The sequence below is a fragment of the Littorina saxatilis genome, linkage group LG2 (assembly GCF_037325665.1).
Source record: "Littorina saxatilis isolate snail1 linkage group LG2, US_GU_Lsax_2.0, whole genome shotgun sequence".
NCBI classification, from domain to species: domain Eukaryota; kingdom Metazoa; phylum Mollusca; class Gastropoda; order Littorinimorpha; family Littorinidae; genus Littorina; species Littorina saxatilis.
Genome location: NC_090246.1, coordinates 80,418,870 through 80,437,721, shown reverse-complemented (window position 1 = coordinate 80,437,721; position 18,852 = coordinate 80,418,870). Strand labels below are relative to the sequence as shown.

The following is an 18,852-nucleotide window of genomic DNA, read 5'->3' as shown; positions in this document are numbered from 1 at the left end:
TTTACACACAGTACAAACACCCTTTCATTTAAACACTCACCAATTGAGAACATCGTAGGTGCCCTCCGTAAAGAGCGAACAATTTTCAAAGAATTTATTTTTGCGTGGTTTATCTTACCCCTGAGCCATCGTGAACCCGTGTGATCCAGTTTTCCCCCTTTTCACAATGCAGTCGTCATAGTTAGTCATTTGAATGCGACTCGACGTGAGCTTATCTACAATAGCACGGTTTTTTTATGCACGAAACAACGGCTGTGGTTCACAAGAACTCTAGCGATGGCTTTTGACTGTTGAGAGGAACGGCGATTTGCACTGATAAACCGGGCCGTCGTCTGCTACGACCCTTGCGTGACCCTGCTTCCGGGCTTTTCTTTTTTTAAACTTTCACAACTTCGAATTGTTCTGATCTTGTCTTGATGAAAAACGAATTCTTTTATGACTAAATAATGTTTGTGTAACAAGCTGTCAATTTATTATTTAGATTTTAAAAGTTAGGTCTAGCGCAAAAACGAGGCGCCATTGTTTTTCAGGGCCAAGTCCACGAAAATAAATTCTTGGAAAATGTCTCACGCTCGACAGAAAGCAGCCAGGATGTTCCCGTTAGGTGAGCGTTCAAATGGAAGTATGCTTGTACTGTATTTAGACGCTCGGGGAGCTCTGTGATGGTTTACGGGAGGCTTACTGTGCCTTTAAAGAAAAACTACGTGAAGGATGAATTTAGACAATACAGACACGCCATGTGATACGAGATTCAAAAGAAAGTCACAAATGTAAAACAAAAAATCAAAATATCGGCCAGTTATGGTATCCGTTTCGGCAGTCTTAGGTGAAACTTACCATCAAAGACCGCCAGTGTATCTGGTGCTCTTAATACCACATCATTTGATGGAAATGTCCTGGAAATCCTTATTCGTTTTTTGGTTGTTGTTTTTTCTCAAAGGAATGAGTTGATGTTTATGTTGAATCAGTTTGCATTTCTTTGTTGTTCTTGTATTTTATTTTATTTTCTTCATGTACCCACATGGGGTTTCTTGCCTTGCCTAATACTTATCACATCCGTTGTGCTTGTCCCACACAGCGGGTTTGTGGAGGAGAAGCTGGGCTCCAAGTACACTGAAGGACGAGCCGTGGAGTTCGCCAAGTCGTACGAGGAGTCCGGCCCCGCCTCCCCCGTCTTCTTCATCCTCTCACCAGGAGTGGACCCGCTGAAGGACGTCGAGGCGATGGGAAAGAAGCTTGGCTTCACTGAGGACAACCGAAACTTCAGCAACATCTCGCTTGGGCAAGGCCAGGAGATCGTGGCCGAACAGGCCATGGAGGTCGCCGCCAAGGAAGGGCACTGGGTGGTGCTTCAGGTGAAGATGGATTTTTGTGATGGGAGAAGGGGGGGGGGGGTGTTGGTTTTTAAAGTCCCTTCAAGTGATACGTGTATGCGGGGCCGTTGTATGAGAAAGAGAGAGAGAGAGAGATAGAGAGAGAGAGAGAGAGAGAGAGAGAGAGAGAGAGAGAGAGAGAGAGAGAGAGAGCAAAAGAGATAGTGAGACAAATAGAGAGATAGGGGGCAAAACAGAGCAGGCCAAGAAGCAAGCACATTTGTCAAAATACGCCTGACTTAATGCTTAGCGGACGAGAAGACGCCCCGAAACCAACTTTTTTCAGGAGATCATGTTGTCAGCATGGTGAATGTCATTCTGTGTGTGCTTTGCTACAGAACATTCAGGAGATCATGTTGTCAGCATGATGAATGTCATTCTGTGTGTGCCTTGCTACAGAACATTCACCTGGTGGTCAGCTAACCAGATAAAGGGTTTCAGGTATTACCATCCAATGTTGACAACCAGTTCACCATGCCTTTCTACCTGTGTTGCAGAACATTTACCTGGTAGTTAGTTTAGCAGGGGAAAGTTACCCGCACTACTTGACAACAAGTTTGGTCACAACGATTTGTGACATGTGTTTTTTGCAGAATATTCACCTGGTAGTCAGTTGGCCAAGGGAAAGTTACCCGCATTAGTTAACAACTTGCATTGTTACTTGTGTGTGTGCAGAACATTCACCTGGTGGCCAGGTGGTTGCCCAAGCTAGAGAAGCTGATCGAGGAGTACTCAGAGGAGGGCCACGAGAGCTACCGGCTGTTCATCAGCGCGGAACCAGCCGGTAACCCTGATTCTCATATCATCCCTCAAGGCATTCTGGAGTCTGCCATCAAAATCACGAACGAACCCCCGACTGGAATGTTCGCCAACCTGCACAAAGCCCTGGACAACTTTACCCAGGTCAGTGTTAACTTTGATCAGTCAACCAACCAAGGATGCGCATAAGAACTTTAAGCAGGTGAGTTCATCAAGTAAAATGAACAGGGGGTAACTAGTGAAACGCTCATTAAATGAATATGTAAAACATGATGTCATTTTTCACACCTCCGTTTATTATAATTTATGCAACCTCGGTTAAACAGAATGAACAAAATCTTACGATTTACTGTTGGTGTTACTATGATGTTCACATGAGCCTTATGGAGAACCATGCTAAATCTTGATGATAGATTTCAGCCAAGAAGAGAGTGTCTGGGTTTGTTAAGTCAGTGTCGTTATCAAGCCTGCCCCGTTTGTTCCCCCCAGGAAACCATGGAGATGTGTGCCCGTGAGACGGAGTTCAAGTCCATCCTGTTCTCCCTGTGCTACTTCCACGCCGTGGTCTGCGAGCGTCGCAAGTTCGGACCTCAGGGCTGGAACAGGGTGTATCCCTTCAACACAGGCGATCTCACCATCAGGTACAGTCATCTTCATACACACACACACACACACACACACACACACACACACACACACACACACACACACACACACACACACAGACACTCACACACACCCCTCTGTCTCCATCTCTCTCACTCTTTCTCGCGTTCTGCCCTTGGCTGGCAGGGGGGGGGGGGGAGGAGGGGGATGGGGCGGGGGAGGGGGGGGGGGGGGTTTGGTGCGTGTGCGGGTAGAAAGTGATTGTGAGATTGTCTGCAGGTGGTCGTTGAATTGAAGAAAGGTTAAGTACATAACGGACTCAGGGCAGGCCTAGAAGGTAACCCTTTAACAATGGAGATCTCACAATCAGGAACAAGGTTTTCTCACGGTTTTATTCCGACTACCTGGCTATAACGACCACTTTTTGGGTTTCACAATCTTTCTGTGTCCACAGTATAAACGTGCTGTCGTTATAGACATGGTTGACTGTAGTTTGTTTGAAAATCTCTTGACCCCTTGATGATCTACTTTTTGTGTCAGCACAGTATGAACGTGCTGTCCTTTTAGACATGGTTGACTGTAGTTTGTTTGAAAATCTCTTGACTCCTTGATGATCTACTTTCTGTGTCAGCACAGTATGAACGTGCTGTCCTTTTAGACATGGTTGACTGTAGTTTGTTTGAAAATCTCTTGACCCCTTGATGATCTACTTTTTGTGTCAGCACAGTATGAACGTGCTGTCCTTTTAGACATGGTTGACTGTAGTTTGTTTGAAAATCTCTTGACTCCTTGATGATCTACTTTCTGTGTCAGCACAGTATGAACGTGCTGTCCTTTTAGACATGGTTGACTGTAGTTTGTTTGAAAATCTCTTGACCCCTTGATGATCTACTTTCTGTGTCAGGACAGTATGGACGTGCTGTCCTTTTAGACATGGTTGACTGTAGTTTGTTTGACACTCTCTTGACCCCTTGATGATCTACTTTCTGTGTCAGCACAGTATGAACGTGCTGTCCCTTTAGACATGGTTGACTGTAGTTTGTTTGACACTCTCTTGACCCCTTGATGACCTACTTTCTGTGTGTTCACAGTATGAACGTGTTGTACAACTACCTGGAAGCCAACGCCAAGGTGCCGTGGGAGGACCTGCGCTACCTGTTCGGCGAGATCATGTACGGAGGACACATCACTGATGACTGGGACAGGAACTTGTGCAAGACTTACCTGGAGGTTCTCATGTCCGCGGAAATGGTCAGTAGTAGTACTGGTAGTAGATAGAATAGTATACACAGAGAGAGAGAGAGAGAGAGAGAGAGAGAGAGAGAGAGAGAGAGAGAGAGAGAGAGAGAGAGAGAGAGAGAGAGAGAGAGAGAGAGAGAGAGAGAGAGAGAGATGTATGATGTGTGCCCATCACTGTTTGCATAATTATGATTGTTTGATGCTTGTTAATTTCATTAATTTCGATCCCAAACTTCCACCCACATACATCATGTCTCAATATTCACCAACCTGTCTCTCCCTCAGCTGGTCGGCGAGCTGTACCTGGCACCAGGTTTCCCTGTGCCTCCCCCCCCCCTCCACCCCCCTCCCCCCACCCACCACATACCTCATGTCTCAATACTGATCAGCCTGTCTCTGCCCACAGCTGGACGGTGAGCTGTACCTGGCACCAGGTTTCCCTGTGCCTCCCCCCCCCCCCTCCACCCCCCTCCCCCCACCCCACCACATACCTCATGTCTCAATACTGATCAGCCTGTCTCTGCCCACAGCTGGACGGTGAGCTGTACCTGGCACCAGGTTTCCCTGTGCCTCCCCCCACCCACCCACCACATACCTCATGTCTCGATACTGACCAACCTGTCTCTGCCCACAGCTGGACGGTGAGCTGTACCTGGCACCAGGTTTCCCTGTGCCTCCCCCCCCCCCTCCACCCCCCTCCCCCCACCCACCCACCACATACCTCATGTCTCAATACTGACCAACCTGTCTCTGCCCACAGCTGGACGGTGAGCTGTACCTGGCACCAGGTTTCCCTGTGCCTCCCCCCCCCTCCACCCCCCTCCCCCCACCCACCACATACCTCATGTCTCAATACTGATCAGCCTGTCTCTGCCCACAGCTGGACGGTGAGCTGTACCTGGCACCAGGTTTCCCTGTGCCTCCCCCCACCCACCCACCACATACCTCATGTCTCAATACTGACCAACCTGTCTCTGCCCACAGCTGGACGGTGAGCTGTACCTGGCACCAGGTTTCCCTGTGCCTCCCCCCCCCCTCCACCCCCCTCCCCCCACCCACCCACCACACACCTCATGTCTCAATACTGACCAACCTGTCTCTGCCCACAGCTGGACGGTGAGCTGTACCTGGCACCAGGTTTCCCTGTGCCTCCCCCCCCCCTCCACCCCCCTCCCCCCACCCACCACATACCTCATGTCTCAATACTGACCAACCTGTCTCTGCCCACAGCTGGACGGTGAGCTGTACCTGGCACCAGGTTTCCCTGTGCCGCCCCCCCCTCCACCCCCCTCCACCCACCACACACCTCATGTCTCAATACTGACCAACCTGTCTCTGCCCACAGCTGGACGGTGAGCTGTACCTGGCACCAGGTTTCCCTGTACCGCCCAACTCAGACTACAAGGGATACCACGCCTACATCGACGAGTGCCTGCCCGCCGAGAGTCCCTACCTGTACGGCCTTCACCCCAACGCTGAGATCGAGTTCTTGACCACGCTGTCCGAGAACCTGTTCAGGACGGTGTTTGAGATGCAGCCCAGGGACACAGGGGCGGCCGGTGGAGGCGGCGTCAGTCGTGAAGAGAAGGTCAGTTCACTCAACCCAATCTCCAAACTAAACTAGGCAAAGACACGCAATTAATACTGTGACCTTTTCACTTTATGGACTCGAAGTGAACACGCGCGACACTAGCACTATGAACTTGCAGGTCTCTATCAAACGAAGAGAAGAGACACACTCAGATTAATCAGGCCCAGTAATCTGTTACCAATGACACAGATGTGTATGTTTGGTGAATTGTAAGCATGATTATGAGTTATAACTGCATTTTATAACTGTAACTTTAACCACTTTTTGAGGTGAAGATTCGGTTGGTGAACTCCAAATGAACACGCTTGACACTGTGATCTTTATCCTTTTGTAATAAAGTTCTGAGCTCTGAGAACTTGCAGGCCTCCAACAAACGTCCTTGACCCTTTGTCATTGCGTGGCCTTGAACTTGTGGTTGCAGGTGAAGAGCCTGCTGGACGAGATCAACGAGAAGCTGCCCGACGAGTTCAACATGACGGAGATCATGGCCAAGGTTCCCGTGGAGGAACGCTCGCCCTACGTGGTGGTTGCCTTCCAGGAGTGCGAGCGTATGAACATGCTGACCTCTGAGATGAGGAGGACGCTCAAAGAGCTCGACCTCGGTCTCAAGGTGAGAACAGATGACGTGTGTGTTGTGCTACATGTTTAGTATAATGATACAGTGGCACCTCGCTTTTAAGACTTAAGACCCCCCGAATTGAGACTCCCATTATAAGACCTTTATTTTTTCAGATTACTCTCAACCGCCCCCCCCCCCCCCCCCCCCCCCCCCATGCCCGACTCCCTCTCTTTTCAGACCTGACTTTTGAGGGTCTTAAATGGGAGGTGTCACTGTAGTAACGACAGCGTATCAAATGCGAACCACAGATTAGTTCTGGTTTCACAACTACCCTTTATGCCTTTGAAGGGGAAGGTCTTTATTGAGTTTTCGAAAAAATCGTCATCTTCCAATTGATAACAAGAACCATCCTTTACCTTCCAATTAATGGTATGAATGGATTAATAAGACGCCTACCTGATGAACCCTTCCCCCACAGGGCGAGCTGACCATCACAGCGGACATGGAGTCGCTGTCCAACTCTCTGTTCCTGGACACGGTGCCTGAGAACTGGCAGAAGCGTGCCTACCCCTCGCTCTTCACGCTCGGCCTGTGGTACGCCGACCTGCTGCAGAGGATCAAGGAGTTGGAGACATGGACATCAGACTTCCAGCTGCCTGCCGCCGTCTGGCTGGCTGGGTTCTTCAACCCGCAGTCCTTCCTCACCGCCATCATGCAGCAGGTAATATAGGATGATTTTGACGATATGATGGATACGACGAGATCAGATTAGATCATACTATCAGATAAAATATGATTAGAATAAGATCACATCTGATATGATAGGATAGAATAGGATAAGGTGGGATCAGATCAGATCTAATCAAATAAGATCAGAATAAGATAAGGTTAGATTTGATATGATAGAAATTAAGAGAGGATAAGGGGAGAGGAGATGTTTTTGATTTGTCCACTACAGCCATTGATTAAATAGGTGAGCGTTGGCCTTTGAGCCTGTGAAATATGAAGGTGAGAAACTGTTACAGAATACTACTGTGTCCAGTCAGATTTGATTGTGCTAGCTCTGCCGCGTGACTGTTCGAAGTGTGGTGACGCTAATCATGGAGTCATGATCGTGGTCAAGCGTCCAGTGAACTATAACTGACTGACCTCGCTGTGTCCGACAGATGGCCCGTAAGAACGAGTGGCCCCTGGACAGGATGGTGCTGCAGTGTGACGTCACCAAGAAGACGCGGGAGGACATGGCAGGACCCCCCAGGGAGGGAGCCTACGTGCACGGCCTCTACATGGAGGGTAAGCAGCCATTGCTATTTCTGTTTTATAGCCACTCGTTAACTTTTTCAGTTTCGATCTTTTCACGTTCAACACCAGGACAACGTCCTTTTGAGCATATGTATTTCTTGTTGGCTAGAAGTTGTTCATTCTGTTTAAAATGTACGAAAAATACCGAAGGACTATTAAGCCATTATCAATGGGTTTTTCTCTTCTGGGCGTAAGCTTAACTCGGACAGGTCCATATTTGAGGGAAAAAAATAAAGAAAAGAAATCGGACAGAACCAACGCAAAATGTATCCGAACCATAAGGTATCGTTGTCTTTAAGATCAGATATGGCACGAAATTTGAGATTCATTTGTTTAAAAAGCTGTCCAATTTTGTTCCACATCTTCTTGCTGACACTGTTAGTCAAGAAGAAATGTGCGATAAAAGGCCTTTTGAATACCCCGCTTGCATTCCCTACTGATATTGTCCCATGGCCCACAATTCATTGCTGACACTGTCACATGGTCCACAATTCATTGCTGACACTGTCCCATGGCCCACAATTCATTGCTGACACTGTCCCATGGCCCACAATTCATTGCTGACACTGTCCCATGGCCCACAGTTCATTGCTGACACTGTCCAATGGCCCACAATTCATTGCTGACACTGTCTCCCGGCCCACAATTCATTGCTGACACTGTCCCATGGCCCACAATTCATTGCTGACACTGTCCCATGGCCCACAATTCATTGCTGACACTGTCCCATGGCCCACAATTCATTGCTGACACTGTCCTATGGCCCACAATTCATTGCTGACACTGTCCCATGTCCCACAATTCAATGCTGTAACACTACCCCTCCTTCCTTCAGGTGCACGCTGGGACCCGCAGACCGGCATGATGGCCGAGGCTCGCCTCAAGGAGCTGGCCCCCATCATGCCCGTCATCTTCATCAAGGCCATCCCCGTGGACCGCCAGGACCTGCGCAACATGTACGCCTGCCCCGTCTACAAGACCAAGACCCGCGGTCCCACCTTCGTGTGGACCTTCAACCTCAAGACCAAGGAGAAGCCCAGCAAGTGGATCCTGGGTGGGGTGGCCATCCTTCTGTCAGTCTAAGGACGGGCGCGAGAGGCTGAGGTCTCTCGTCGCTCTGGCTGTGTGACAGCGGCGTCGTGTGGTTCACGTGCGCTCCCTGTCACAGCCGCAGACTTGTCGAAGAACAGCACCCTTCACCCACGATCGACCTGCGCGTGACTCGTGTCTTCCTGAACAGCTTTCATTTTGTGGAGACTCTTTCTTCTTCTTCCATGCTTAACTCTGCGTCCTGAGAACGCGTGTGTTTGTGGAAGTAGTCTCTGATGCAGCAGTGGTGTGTTTTAGCTCTTGTGATTATCAATATCAGACATTTACGACAGATTTTATGGTATAAAAGACTGACATAATTATTAGGACTGGTTTTCCAACACTGCCGTCCGTCATGTTACTCGCAGTGCATGTCTGATTTAGTTCCTGAGTTATTTTCCAAGAGACGATACGATCGAAAGAACGAATGTAAGAGTGATAACGTATGCAAGAAAATTCCAGAATTTCGGTTCGGGAAAACAGAATAGCCGCTCTATCACACTTGTACAGAAGCCAAATGCTGCTTAACCGTAGTTTCTTCTTATTTATTCCGTCCAGTACTCGTGACGTCATGAGTTCAAACACTGCTGTTTTCCCCCGTAACCAATCATGCAAATCTGTCAGAAAAAATGAATGCAAAAATATTCTTTGCATCAAAGTTGACAATGTTAAAAATGAATACCAAAAGACGATGATGCTAAGCAAGTGTGTGAGTTCTGGTCATGATAATGTCTTCAAAGGCTGCTGAAAAATAATTTTGTTTGCTGATTTTGATCCACCTTACTTAGACCATTTTTGAACAAGAAAGTGAAAAGCATTAATTAAATCTTCTGTGATCCTGTTCGTAACTTCTTCATCATTATCTGTGATACGTTTTGTACATCCATTTATTTGTTTACTTGTTTTTAGGTCAGACTGATCTTTTTGAAGAGAAACGTTTGATTGTGTTGAATAATAATAATATGTACTTTGAATGCAAGTGACTTTCTGGTCGTCTGTTCACTGCATGAAAGTCACACTTGATGGTTTGCCTGCGAGCCTGCTTACATGTTCAGCTTTATTCACACACACACACACACACACACACACACACACACACACACACACACACACACACACACACACACACACTGACACACACACACACCACCACCACCACCACCATTGTTAACATCCTCATCATCAAAATACTGAACAACTATGACGGTATTGACCAAAAGTAGGTCTCATTACCGCCTACAAAACGAGCGTGCGTGAATGTGTGCGTGGGTGTGTACGCGCGTGCGTGAGGGAATTAGTATGTGTGTGTGTGTGTGTGTGTGTGTGTGTGTGTGTGTGCTTATTCCTATCATTATTTGTTGACAATTGTAAATGCATCCAGACAACCAAAGAAAGTTTTAAAGACGCATGAACACCCGGCAGGTTGTATTATGCACGCTCACACACGTACGCGACTGCGCCATTTACAAAAGACGTAGGCTAACGGAAAATGTTTGTGATTGTGGTTTTCCTTTCCAGAAATAAACTTTGATACCAGTCTATTAGCAAATGAAACAGATATTGTTTCCGAGGTCAGAAAAACAGACATTGTTTCTGTGGTCACAAATGGGTAATATTAAAAGAGACCTGCAGATAAGAGCATGCATTTGAATACAGGTCATATTTACCGAACACACCTATATCCACTACACATATTTCACAAACTTCGCTTCGACAGAACTCGGAAGCCACTTGTATTTTGACTTACCGACGACGCCCGTTGTGTTTGTGGGTCAAAGCAGTCTCTGGTCAAAGCTTATCCTGACATACAAAGTAGGAGTGCCCCTAAAACAATTCACATGAATAAACTACCAACAGATTTCTTTTTAAATACCAGGGTCAAACATATTTATTCACCTCTAACTTCAGACGTGGTCTGTAGCCACGCCTGGAAAAAGTCACTTCGTCAAGCGAAAGCTTGGACATTTAACTGTCAAAAATGTGAATCCTCCAATCACAGTTACTTTTCGACTTCCTGCTCTCATTTTTGCGGAAACAATAAAGTCTGTTTTGTGCAAGTAGAACAAGTCGCGTAAGGCGAAAATACAACATTTAGTCAAGTAGCAGTCGAACTCACAGAATGAAACTGAACGCAATGCCATTTTTCAGCAAGACCGTATACTCGTAGCATCGTCAGTCCACCGCTCATGGCAAAGGCAGTGAAATTGACAAGAAGAGCGGGGTAGTAGTTGCGCTAAGAAGGATAGCACGCTTTTCTGTACCTCTCTTTGTTTTAACTTTCTGAGCGTGTTTTTAATCCAAACATATCATATCTATATGTTTTTGGAATCAGGAACCGACAAGAAATAAGATGAAAGTGTTTTTAAATTGATTTCGACAATTTAATTTTGATAATAATTTTTATATATTTAATTTTCAGAGCTTGTTTTTAATCCAAATATAACATATTTATATGTTTTTGGAATCAGAAAATGATGGAGAATAAGATGAACGTAAATTTGGATCGTTTTATAAATTTTTATTTTTTTTTACAATTTTCTGATTTTTGTTGTTGATTTTTTTTATTTTTTTTTATTCTCTTTTGGTGAAGGTTTTTTTTTTTTTTTTTTTACATACATATAATTCTGTATATTACAGGACATCACTTAACCAAAAGGACAGATCCATATAACCGAAAAACACTTGAACAATTACAACATACATGGGGTGGGAGGATGGGTGGGGGGGGGGGGGATGTTCAGAGCTTGGTGGTCGCAGTATATCTAAGAGTTACATCAAAACATGCATATACAGGCGCCAATCCTTGTAAAATGTATCTACTGTATTATTTACAACTGCGTTATACTTTTCACAAATAAATCTTTGCTTAAAATTTCTACTAAACGTCTGAAAATGAGGGGTCTTTTTGTTCATTTTGGAAATATATACATGGTGTTTGGCACAGATTACTAACACATCAAAAGCTTTATCGGTGACAACATTGTTCGCAACTCCAAAAAGAACCAGTTCTTTAGACAGTTTTAAATTGTCACAATGGGTGCAGTTCGCCTTTAGCCAATTTACAAATTCTATCCAAAAAGTCTGCACTTTATCACACTCCCAAAACATATGTAAAAGGGTTTCTTCATTTCTACCGCAAAATGTACACAATGACGTATCCACAATTTTTCGCAAAAATAGAAACCGTTCTGTGGGCAAAATTCTGTACAATAGTCGGTACTGGAACCATCTCAGACAAGTGTCTTTTGTTGTTTTAAAAACATGTTGAAAAATAGCCTTCTTATCTAACAAACAGTCTAAGGATTCAGACCATTTTTCGATACATTTTGGGACCGTAACATGTTCAATCAGCTTTTTGTAAATAAGTTGTGTCTTACCTTTACAAATACATTTCCACACATTGGGCTCTGTCATAATAAAATGTTGATCAAATTCTAAGCCGATTTTTCTCTGATATTTTTTAACAGCCTGGATTACACCTTGGTACAATACAAAATCTCCTCGCACATTTGGATATTTAATTTTAAATGCATTATAGGATAAGTATCCATTTTGTCCCAAAATATGACCAATCTGAGCAATTCCATTGTCGATCCAGTTTTGAATGTACACTGTCTTTTTATCTCTGCGAATATTAACATTATAATGTAAACATTCTGATACAAAATCGTTAAAGGTTGTAGGGTCACATTTTTCATGTAGTTTCTTATAATGTTTAAAAACATCGGTCCAAAACGGGTTTTCTATTCTCTGCATCAAGACATTTGCAAATTCCTCTCCTTTCGTATTAATTGTTATAACAGATGGACATGCTTTAGACAATAATCTTGATATTAATCCAGTAAGACCAACAACTCTTTTTAACCAAACAATTTTTAGAGATGACAGAAAACTTTTCACGTCAACCATCTTTAATCCTCCATCTTCATAGGATTGGGTGACCGTAGTTCTTTTAATTTTATCTCTTTTTCCATCCCAAAGAAATTTGAAAAAAATATTATTTAACTCCATCATAAACTGTTCGTCTGGATCAGGTAAATTCGTAAACAAATGTGTCAATTTGGAAATAGCCAAGGTTTTTAGGACTGTTATTTTACCAAAAGGTGTCAGGTTCCTTCTGGTCCATGAATTCAGAAGTTTTTGAATTTCCTTTAACTTATTTTTATAGTTAAGAAAAACAACCTCGGATACATTTACTGAAAAAATAACACCAAGTGCTTTAAAGTTATCCGGGTTCCAGGTAAAATTCATATCAGGCAAAAATCTTCTTTTGCAAAACTTTAAAGGTCCTAACCAAACTACAATTGTTTTATCATAATTCATTCTCAGACCTGATAGTGATGCAAAATGTTGTAACACTTTTATACTTTCGCAAAATGATTGCTCTGTACCATCAAGAAATAGACTGGTATCATCGGCGAATTGTGACAATAAAATATTTTCACCAAGAATATTCATACCACAAATCTTTTTGTTCTGGCGTACCATAAGAGACAATATTTCGGCACAAATCAAGAATAAATAAGGTGACAGCGGATCCCCTTGCCGGGTGCCTCGACCTACGTTAAACCATGCTGAATACCGACCATTAACTGAAACACAGGACTTAATTTTGCAATAAAAAGTAAAAATCCATCGTTTCATGTCATTTCCAAAGTTGAATTTGCTCAAAGATTTTTCAATAAATGACCAGGCAACACTGTCGAAAGCCTTTTCAAAGTCGACCATCAAAAGTAGGCCAGGTATATTATGTTTATTTGAGTAGAACAGGGTATCATATATTAGTCTGACGTTTTCACCAATATATCTTCCTTTCAAGAAGCCTTTTTGATCATCATGAATCAAATTTGGCAAAACACGTTTAAACCGTTCTGCAATGCACGTTGATGCTACCTTATAAACCGTATTTAGCAGAGTAATTGGTCTCCAATTTTTCAAAAGTGTTTTATTTTTTCCTTCCTTTGGAATACATACTATAACGCCCTGTCTCTGAGTCACTGACATTTCTCCTTTCTCAAATCCACAATTTATAGACCGTAACATAAACTTTCCTAAGTCGGAATAGAAAAACTTGAAGAATTCCGCAGTGTACCCATCTGATCCTGGGCTTTTGTCGTTGTTTAATTTTTTAACAGCTTTGAGGAGCTCACATTGAGTAAGTCTACCTTCTAATTGTTTACTCTCAGCATCTGTTAATACAGGATGAGCAAGGTTTTCATCAATCTCTTGATTTACCAGTTCGGCTTCTCTTGAAGTATATAACACCTCGTAAAAAGTCTGTGCTTCTTTAACAATCAAAGCATTATCATGAATAACTTCACCATCATCTTTCTGCAAAAAACACATGGACTTCTGGACAAACTGTCTTTTCTCCAAATTACAAAAATATTTTGTATTTTTTTCCCCTTCTCCAATCCACTTAGCACGGGATCTAATTATCATACCATCCACTTTTTTCTGCCTTATTTGACTTAACTCCTGTCGTGTTTGCTCTAAAAGTTGTATATTATACTCTGTCAAATTGCTTTCCAAAGTGTATATTTGAGAAAGAAGATCTTTTTCTTTTCTGTTATTTTCCTTTTTTTTATATGAGGAATATGAAATGCATTTACCTCTTATTTCCATCAATAACATCTCAAAAAACAACTGATCATCAATCAATAACTGTAAATCATCATCGTCAATCACATCAATATTATCCACATTATAAACAGGTAAAGCATATTGTATCTTTACATCAACAATAACCTTCTTCACTATATTTACAAATTCCATATCTGTCAACAGTGAATTATTAAACTTCCAGAAGGGTCTATCACGTTTAACAACATCAGTTCTAAAACTTACACCAACAATTGAGTGATCAGAATAATAACCTGGTGTAATATCAGCTTTCACAATCTCAAAACCTAACTGCTCTGACACAAGAAAATAATCAAGTCTGCTTCGCTGTGAACTATGGAACCGCCTCCATGTATACTGTCTCACATTAGCATGTAAGGATCTATATATGTCAATGAGATCATACTGCTCCATAAAATCAACAACTTTTCTCCTACTATTGACTTTATAAGATTTGGCCGGGTAGTTTGTATCAACATTGGGGTTTATAACAACATTCCAATCTCCTCCGATAATAATTAACTCATTATCCATCTGCACAATTGTCTCAAACAGTTTATCAAAAAAGGCAGGACAATCAGCATTACTTGGGCCATAAACATTTGCAAGGGTCAGACGTTTTTTCAAAAATTCAATATCAATCAAAACATACCTTCCATCATCATCTTTGACAATATTATGAATCTTATAATCAAAATTATTTTTAAACAATACAGCAACACCTCTACTTGCAGAGTCATTACCAGCAACAATACATTCATAGCCCCACTGTGACCTAATCAAATTTTCTTGGTGGCTTTTCCAGTGAGTTTCTTGTAGTAAGAAAACATTTCCATTCTGCTGTCTTAAAAAATCAAACACATCTTTCTTTTTCTTGAAGTCTCCAAGTCCATTTACATTAAAGGAACAAATTTTTAACTCTTCATGGACTACCATTGTGATCAAACACAAAAACCATTATACTTTTTCATCCAAATATATATTGATCAAGCGTCAAAAGTGTATCGTGGGCCATCGTTTTCTGATTTTTAATGACCAAAGTCATTAATTAATTTTTAAGCCATCAAGCTGAAATGCAATACCGAAGTCCGGGCTTCGTCGAAAATTACTTGACCAAAATTTGAACCAATTTTGTTGAAAAATGAGGGCGTGACAGTGCCGCAGACATTTATAAAAAAAAATGAAAAAAACGTATGGGGATTTCATACCCAGGAACTCTCATGTCAAATTTCATAAAGATCGGTCCAGTAGTTTAGTCTGAATCGCTCTACACACACACACATACACACACACGCACGCACGCACGCACATACACCACGACCCTCGTCTCGATTCCCCCCGCTACGTTAAAACATTTAGTCAAAACTTGACTAAATGTAAAAAGCAAGGTGCGTGGACCGGCGTGGGTGTCTAACAAGGTTTCCCCAACACACTCCCGTGAACACGCTTCACATAAATTATGTGTGACTGCAACGTAACATAACAATAACAAACGTTCCAACAACTTACCTTTCTCATTTTTGATTCTGAATTTTGGAACGTTGGCAGTCTCTTTGTTTTTGATTCACGCAAGTTGAGGTGATCATGCAGCGAGTTTACACACTGTTGCTTTCCGTGGCTCTTCTGCCATCGGCTTTCTCCACACTTGTCATCTATCCGCACGCCCCTGAGGCTCCACAATCGGACAAATTCCAGGTAAGATTTGTCATCTCTTTGCAGAACGCACTGGCTTTTAATAGATTTTTGTTTTGACTATGCAAGGAGTGTATTAGTGTTTCCACATCAGGACAAATACTAATGGCTGTTATGTTATATGGCGAAATAAACTCTTGTTCTTGTTCTTGTTCCTATACATCACTGTGAGACCATCTCTTCAATGTGTGATTCTTGCAAGTCGTCACAGCAGAGCTCGTGGAAGAGCAAGAACTTTGTTTTTCTTGGAAGGGGGGGGGGGGGTTGCAAGACATAGTGTAGCTCATGCTACGTGGTGCCATCTTGTATAAAACTACGCCTGTAGCGAGAGGTAGCTCATGCAATTTGGGGCGACGAAAGACGATTACCAACATTGTGGACTGACGTTTTGCCAACATTCAGGTTTCAGCATTCCGTAATTTATTCAAAACAGGTGTTCGTGTCTCAGACGGGAGTGGCAGAGGAGACTAGTTTTGTGTACATGACGTCATCCGATCACCGCGTCAACCAGTCAGGGTCGGTCATAGCGGGCAGGACGCTGTCTTTTGCTTTCTCCGGCCAGGCAGTCACCGTGCAGGTGCTCAGTCACACACCGTTTCACAGCTGCAGCGTCAGGTACCTGGACTAGTTTGGTACTTTGACAATTGATTCTTGTTAGTTTTAGCCACGAATGACTAGCTTTGCATGGGTCTTCAATCTTTCTTTTTTCTCTGGTTAAAATCTTCGGAGTTGAAAACCTATAGACATAATCCTATTGCGGATGAAGACCATGCACACGCTACAATATCGCGTGCAGACAGAGCAGCGGGCAGAGACAGACAGGATTGTTTGTTTAAAAACGCTGCAAGCTTGCAAGAACATAAAAACTCACTGTGCTAATTTCAAGTCTCTCTAGTTCCCCCTATCCAGGCCGACACGCTACAACATCTTGTGCAGACCAAGACAAGCGCTATTCAAGGTTTAACAAGAACAACGACAAGAACAAATCTATACACAGCCCCTTACAATAGTGGTTAAAATAACACAAATAGCATCTGCGCAGTTATAAATTATAGTCACGCATAACATTCAACAAATACATTAACACCCGTGTCAACAGGCCGACCCGCTACAACATCACGTTCAGACAGACCGGAGCGAGCCAGGGGGAGTTCCGGGTGAGTGACCCCGGCGGCCAGATGTCGGTGGAGCTGGACAGTGACCAGGGCGGGCCCCTGAAGGACATCACCCACAAGCTGCTGGTCTTCGCTGACCCTCTGGAGACCCCTGCCCCCGCCCGCAACGACAGCACCGTCCTCTACTTTGACGTCGGCCGGCACGACCAGCAGGGGCAGCTGGTGGTGCCACGTCACATCAAACTGACAAACAGGTCTGTTGAGGGAGAGACAGAGACAGACAGAGAAAGGGAGACAGAGACAGAGAAAGGGAGAAAGAGAGAGAGAGAGAGAGAGAGAGAGAGAGAGAGAGAGAGAGAGAGAGAGAGAGAGAGAGAGAGAGAGTGAGTGAGAGAGAGACAGAGACAGAGAAAGGGAGGTCTGTTGGGGCTGTCTTCTTCTTCTTCTTCTTCTGCGTTCGTGGGCTGAAACTCCCACGTACACTCGTGTTTTTGCACGAGTGGAATTTTACGTGTATGACCGTTTTTTACCCCACCATTTAGGCAGCCATACGCCGTTTTCGGAGGAAGCATGCTGGGTATTTTCGTGTTTCTATAACCCACCGAACTCCGACATGGATTACAGGATCTTTTTCGTGCGCACTTGGTCTTGTGCTTGCGTGTACACACGGGGGTGTTCGGACACCGAAGAGAGTCTGCACACGAAGTTGACTCTGAGAAATAAATCTCTCGCCGAACGTGGGGACGAACTCACGCTGACAGCGGCCAACTGGATACAAATCCAGCGCGCTACCGACTGAGCTACATCCCCGCCCTGTTGGGGCTGTCTCATTGTGCGTGGGACTTAATTGTGTATTTTTGTTTGCTTAAATGCCCTATGGGCCTAAAGCCGAAATAAAACCCTGAAACCTTAATTCAGCCCCAAGTTGACTCCGTCAAGACTTCACGAATTTATTTTTACCAATAATACAAATTTAATACCAAAATTGCGTGCAGCGAGCTTCATGGAGGAGACTTCGCGAAGGCGACTTCGCACAATCAATATCGGGCTTTAGGATTTTATATATCAGTCTAAAGATAGTATGGCTCATCCTGCTCACCCCCCCCCCCCTCCCTCGCCTCTCCACCCCCACCAAACCCTCAGAATACGTTAAAATTACAAGATTTAATCCCCTGAGGTAGTTGATTTGGTTGGAACACTCTCTCAAAGGGAGAAAACTTTACCATATTCAAATAGCGTTGTGTCGGGGTTGGTTTTTGGGGTTTAATGTCTCTTCAGCAGATGCTAGCTGCTATTCGAGACCGGTTGTGTCGGGGATAAAAGTCGAAAGTGTGTACAGTAATTGAAACCCTGAACCATCGCGTAAACTCTTACAACAGACTCAGTGAAAGTACCGACAGATGACATTGTGCAACTCGATGGTCGTCCTAGTACTGCACAGCATGTTGAAACAGCCAGTTCCATTACCGCGGTCCTTAATTCAGCCCCAAGTCGACTTCGCGAAGACTACGCGATGTCTTTTTACCAAAAACTCAGTGCAAAAGCTCCGTGTGGCCAGCTTCGCGAAGACTACACGAAGTCTTTTGACCGAGAACTCAGTGCTAAAGCGCCGTGCGGCCAGCTTCGCGAAGACTACACGAAGTCTTTTGACCGAGAACTCAGTGCTAAAGCGCCGTGCGGCCAGCTTCGCGAAGACTACACGAAGTCTTTTGACCGAGAACTCAGTGCTAAAGCGCCGTGCGGCCAGCTTCGCGAAGACTACGCGATGTCTTTTTACCAAAAACTCAGTGCAAAAGCTCCGTGTGGCCAGCTTCGCGAAGACTACGCGATGTCTTTTTACCAAAAACTCAGTGCAAAAGCTCCGTGTGGCCAGCTTCGCGAAGACTACGCGATGTCTTTTTACCA

At 44.0% G+C, this 18,852-nt stretch overlaps 1 protein-coding gene across 2 annotated transcripts in view; it reads left to right on the top strand.

The window, feature by feature from the left end:
- Positions 1-9,492, top strand: part of LOC138959852 (dynein beta chain, ciliary-like) — a 66,099-nt gene extending 56,607 nt beyond the window's left edge. For both annotated transcript variants that reach the window (XM_070331498.1, XM_070331499.1), the window contains 9 exons: positions 1,079-1,355; positions 2,049-2,276; positions 2,622-2,773; positions 3,830-3,989; positions 5,323-5,565; positions 5,990-6,178; positions 6,606-6,848; positions 7,294-7,420; positions 8,265-9,492. In XM_070331498.1, coding sequence (XP_070187599.1) covers positions 1,079-1,355; positions 2,049-2,276; positions 2,622-2,773; positions 3,830-3,989; positions 5,323-5,565; positions 5,990-6,178; positions 6,606-6,848; positions 7,294-7,420; positions 8,265-8,512 — 1,867 coding nt within the window. In that variant the 3' untranslated portion in view covers positions 8,513-9,492. The remainder of the gene's footprint in view (positions 1-1,078; positions 1,356-2,048; positions 2,277-2,621; positions 2,774-3,829; positions 3,990-5,322; positions 5,566-5,989; positions 6,179-6,605; positions 6,849-7,293; positions 7,421-8,264) is intronic.
- The last annotated feature ends 9,360 nt before the right edge of the window (positions 9,493-18,852 follow it).